Source organism: Nansenia antarctica, assembly GCF_963989245.1.
Source record: "Nansenia antarctica genome assembly, chromosome: 9".
Lineage (NCBI taxonomy): Eukaryota > Metazoa > Chordata > Actinopteri > Argentiniformes > Microstomatidae > Nansenia > Nansenia antarctica.
The window spans coordinates 36,855,894-36,860,893 of NC_137679.1; the positions used below are offsets into that span (position 1 = coordinate 36,855,894).

The 5,000-nt window shown below is 57.7% G+C and overlaps 1 protein-coding gene across 1 annotated transcript in view; it reads right to left on the minus strand.

Annotated features, from left to right (window-relative positions):
* The window catches only part of chd9 (chromodomain helicase DNA binding protein 9), a 68,966-nt gene that overhangs the window by 10,853 nt on the left and 53,113 nt on the right, over positions 1 to 5,000 (minus strand). Inside the window, 9 exon segments of the mRNA XM_080539220.1 lie at positions 438 to 601; positions 1,273 to 1,564; positions 1,567 to 1,752; positions 1,754 to 2,017; positions 2,019 to 2,117; positions 2,119 to 2,303; positions 2,816 to 3,021; positions 3,957 to 4,230; positions 4,534 to 4,582. Of these exon segments, the coding sequence (XP_080395346.1) occupies positions 438 to 601; positions 1,273 to 1,564; positions 1,567 to 1,752; positions 1,754 to 2,017; positions 2,019 to 2,117; positions 2,119 to 2,303; positions 2,816 to 3,021; positions 3,957 to 4,230; positions 4,534 to 4,582 (1,719 nt within the window).

The following is a 5,000-nucleotide window of genomic DNA, read 5'->3' on the forward strand; positions in this document are numbered from 1 at the left end:
GCAAAAAGGATTTATTTGAACACTGTTTTGGCTAATTATTATTGGAATGGACTGGAGCCTATCCGGCCATTTCCTTTACTTTGTGTTGGGAGTTCTCAAACAGAACACCACCAGCTAAGTGGAAGCTCCGGCTTTTAGTTCATGCTGAGAATAACTGGGGAGATAATATTGATTATGCTATTGACTTTGAGCTCGGGGCTTGATAACGATCGATAGGCAGAGTAAACATGATCGGGATTCTGAGAGAACAAACTCAGAGACTGTGACTGTGAGTCGTGAAATCAATCGTATTCTTCCAAAGTCTTTTTCTGACCGCGAGAAACATTGTTCGGGTGAACTTTGAATCTCGCCGGGGGGTGAGATCGTACATCTATGACGCACGCTGAAAGAGCCCGATCGATCGGTGTGAAGTCGGCATGCGTCTTTAGTCTTTTTACCTTCGGCCAATAGGAGGCGGCCAGCATGTAGCCTCCTTGGAAGGGCTGGGAGGCGTGGCCCACGCCGTTCTCCGTCACGTGGCTGTCCTGCGTCTCGTCCTGCGTGGTGCTGAGGGACGCCACGCTGTCCTCGTCAAACGCCTTCACGCTGGGGGCCGTCGCCACTGGAGACACACACACACGCACACACACACACACACAAAGACACACACGCACACAAAGACACAAAGACACACACACAGACACGCACACAGACACACAGACACGCACACACACACGCACACACAGACACACACAAAGATACACACACAGACATACACACACACACAGACGCACAACTTTAGACACATCTCAGGTCTCAGGGCGTCAACAGTCCTATAGAAGTGAGTCACTGCTGGAGACAGAGTCATGTGATGGTGACTAATGGGTAAATGGACTGCACTTATATAGCGGCTTATCCCAACGCACTTTACAGTGGCCTCTCATTTACACACACATTCACACGCCATACGAGGTGCCAGCCTGCTCATCGGCCTGCTCATCGGCCCCGCTCACTTGCCCGAGGACACCTCGACACGGAGCCAGGGATCGAACCGTCGACCTTAGACTATGAGGCCACTGACGCGTATCAGGGCTCTCCCCAAGGAATGGAAGAGGGCTCCGCCCCATGTAAACATCTCAGAGCTAATTCAACTGATAGTTACGATAGAGTGTGTGAGTGTGTGTGTGTGTGTGTGTGTGTGTGTGGAATGCGGACGGTGTCGCCTTCACTCTGTTGCTCAATGAACACATCCATAAAAAGAGAAAACACAGGTGACAAAGAGAGGACACTCACCCTTCTTCTTCCCCTCCTCTCCTCCCTCGCCACTCTCGCTGTCCGAGGACGAAGAGGAGGAGGAGGACGAGGAAGAGGACCCCGAGGAACCGGACGAGGATGAGGACGAGGAGCTGGAGCCCGACCGCGAGGAGGACGAGGAGGAGGAGGAGGACGACGAGGAGGAGTGCGAGGAGGAGCTGGAGGACGAGCCTCCTCCTCCTCCTCCGTCCGAGTCCGAGTCGGAGGCGCCCGAGGCCGCCCGCCGCGCCTCCCTGCGGCTCCTCTTACTGGCCTTCTTCTGCTGCTTCCTCTCGCGGAGTTGGGCGTCAGCGGCTTGGTCCGGGCCGCCACCATGAGGCTCTCGCCCTCCTCCTTCACCGCCGCCGTGCCGCCGCCGCCGCCTCCGCCTCCGGGCTTCTCCTCCATCATCCCCGTGGGGGTGGGGGGGGCCCCCGGGGCCTGGCGGGGGGGCTCCACCTCTCTCCTCCTCCCCCCCTGGCCTCTCCGCCACACCGCCCTCCTCCTCCTCGGAGGGGGGCTCCTCCTTGGGCACGACGCCCCCCCGCCCCCCGCCGAGGAGGCCTCGTCCTTCAGGGTTAGGGTGAGGGGCGGGGTGGGCATCATGGGGAGCCGCTAGCCGCGAGTGCCGCGCTGCTGCTAGCCTGGTGTTGGGGGTGCAGGAAGCGGGGTGGGGGGTGCGTGACTGGTGGCCGCCTCCCCCTCCTCCTCCCCCGCCTCCTTTGTTCTGGCTGTAGTTGCGCTGGGGCGGCCATGAAGCAGAGCTCGGGGTCGCGGAGGATGTGGTAGTCGGTGCGGCTGACGCCGTGCTTGGCGGCGCCGATGAGCAGGTCGCGGTCGTGCCCCGCCGGGCTCCCCACACACGGACGGCAGGTCCGAGCCCAGCTGGCACAGCGCCAGCCGCTCGTACAGCTGCGGGTGGCGGAGGACCTGCTCCCTCACCTGCCGCAGGAGCTCCACCCGGTACAGGGTACGAGACGCACGCTCCTCCGTGATAGGCTGGATGGACAGGGCGGGGTCCAGGGCCGTGTCTGCGCAGAGAGAGAGAGAGAGAGAGAGAGAGAGGAGAGAGAGAGAGAGAGAGAGAGAGAGAGAGAGAGAGAGAGGGAGAGAGAGAGAGAGAGAGAGAGAGAGAGAGAGGAAAGAGAGAGAGAGAGGGAGGGAGAGAGAAAGAGAGGGGAGGGAGGGAGGGAGAGAGAAAGAGAGGGGAGGGAGGGAGGGAGGGAGGGAGAGAGAGATCCATAAATCTTTGTTTAACTTCATTACTCATTAACCTTAATAATGTTCACTTACCATCGTTATTACTGCTGACTATGACTGATCTGTTCTAGAAGCACTGCAGGGTAACTGTTATGATAAAGTTGGTGTCTGTGTGTGTGTGTGTGTGTGTGTATGTACTATGTGTGTGTGTGTGCACATACTATGTGTGTACATACTATGTGTGTGTGTGTGTGTGTGTGTACAGTGTACATACTGTGTGTGTGTGTGTACATAATGTGTGTGTGTGTGTGTGTGTGTGTGTGTGTGTGTGTCTCTGACTCACCCCCCTCCCTGGCGGGCAGGCGACACACCCTCCTGCACATGGCGGTGAAGGCCCACAGGTACTTCTGCAGACTCTCGTCCGTCTTCTTGTGCAGGCGGGCCATGGCCCGAAACTTGGTCCAGTCGAAGCAGCCCAGGTCCGGGTCAAACACCACGCCGAAGGTGGACACCACCCGGTAGAAGTCTGCCTCCTCCCTCCTGGTCCACCTGCAGAGAGGAGGGAGAGAGAGAGACAGAAGACGAGAGAGAAGAGAGAGAGAGAGAGAGAGAGAGAGAGAGACAGAGATGGAGGGAGGGAGTGAAAAAGAGAAAGATTGCTCATCGGCCCCGCTCACTTGCCCGAGGACACCTCGACACGGAGCCAGGGATCGACACGGAGACAGGATAGACAGGCTTGGGGGTTATTTCTAGACAGATGGACCTGAGACTCGGTCCATCCTTGCATCCCACATCCTCCCCCATCCTTTCACTTCCTCCCACACCCTCCCACATCCTCCCACATCCTCTCACACCCTCCCCCATCCTCTCACACCGTCCCACACACTCCTACACCCTCCCACACCCTCCCACACACTCCTACACCCTCCCACACCCTCCCACACACTCCTACACCCTCCCACACCCTCCCACACACTCCTACATCCTCCCATATCCTCCCTCACCCTCCCTTACCCTCCCACTTCCTCCCACACCCTCCCCCTTCCTCCCTCACCCTCCCACATCATCCCTCACCCTCCCTTACCCTCCCACACCCTCCCTCACCCTCTCACACCCTCTCACACCCTCTCACATCCTCCCACATCCTCTCACACCCTCTCCCACATCCTCTCACACCCTCCCACATCCTCCCCCACCCTCCCACACCCTCTCACACCCTCTCACATCCTCCCACACCCTCCCACACCCTCCCACACCCTCTCACACCCTCCCACACCCTCTCAAACCCTCCCACATCCTCTCCTTTCAAAACATGGGAGGAGTAGGTCAGGGGGGGGGGGAGAAGGTCTGGGGGGGGGGGGGGGGGAGAAGGTCTGGGGGAGGGAGAGAAGGTCTGGGGGAGGGGGAGAAGGTCTGGGGGAGGACGACACCAGGAATCAAGCAAAATACATGATCGGGGGGGGGCCTGTCTGTGGCCTCCTCACCTCTGTTGGCGCTCGATCTTGGCGGCCATCTTGGGGTTGAGGGTGTCGTTGAGGGTGGGCGGCAGGGGGCACAGCGGGGTGAGCCCAGTGGCCTGCTGGCCCGGGGCGGGGGGCAGGGTGGTCTGGCCCTGGGCCTGGTGGATGTGGAGGATCTGCCGGCTCTTGGTGAAGCGCTGGGAGGCGGTGATGAGACGCCTCAGCCGGGCCGTCAGCACAGAGGACGAGGGCCAGTAGGCCGCCGAGTCACCCCCGTCTGGTACCATGGGAACGGCATCTGGGGACGGACAGATGGACGGACGCACACACACACAAGGACACCGTGCACAGGCACACACACACAAGGACACAAGACCCACAGAAAAACAGACAGAGAGACAGACAGACAGACAGACAGAGGCAGGCAGACAGAAACAGGCAGGCAGACAGACAGACAGAGGCACACAGACAGACAGACAGAGCAGAGTTCAGTCATCAGGGATCGGGATTGCGCTCCTTCACTGTGTGACATCAGAACCTGACAGTCATGTTGAGTGAGCGGCTCAGCCCAGGGGGGTGAGGAGGGGGGAGAGTGACTGACCTCCAGGGGCGTCCGTGACCACCAGGTCCCCAGGGGAGGAGGCGTCGTCCTGGGGGGGGGAACAACAACGTGGTCAGGTCAAAGGTCAAAGACTCATGGACCCATCTGGGTGACGCTTCCTATCAGGTGCACGCATTGTAATGCAGCCATGCATGTAGTATGTTTACCTTCTGAAAGGACAGCTAGGACTGGTGATATCAGCGAAAGGTTTATACAAATTCTGCAGACATACACTTCTGATCACTTTCTTTTCTATAAAACGAGCTATTAGATATTCACTTTCAAATCAATGTACAATTCGCATTTCTCAAAAAACAACAAACTGTCCACTTATGACATCTTGCTGCAAGACATTCTAGAAACTGTTGTTAGAATTCTTAGCTAATACAACAGAAATCTACTTCTAGCCTACTTCTTTTTAACTATCAATCAATCATGTAACATATTAATCAATCTCTTTTAACTGT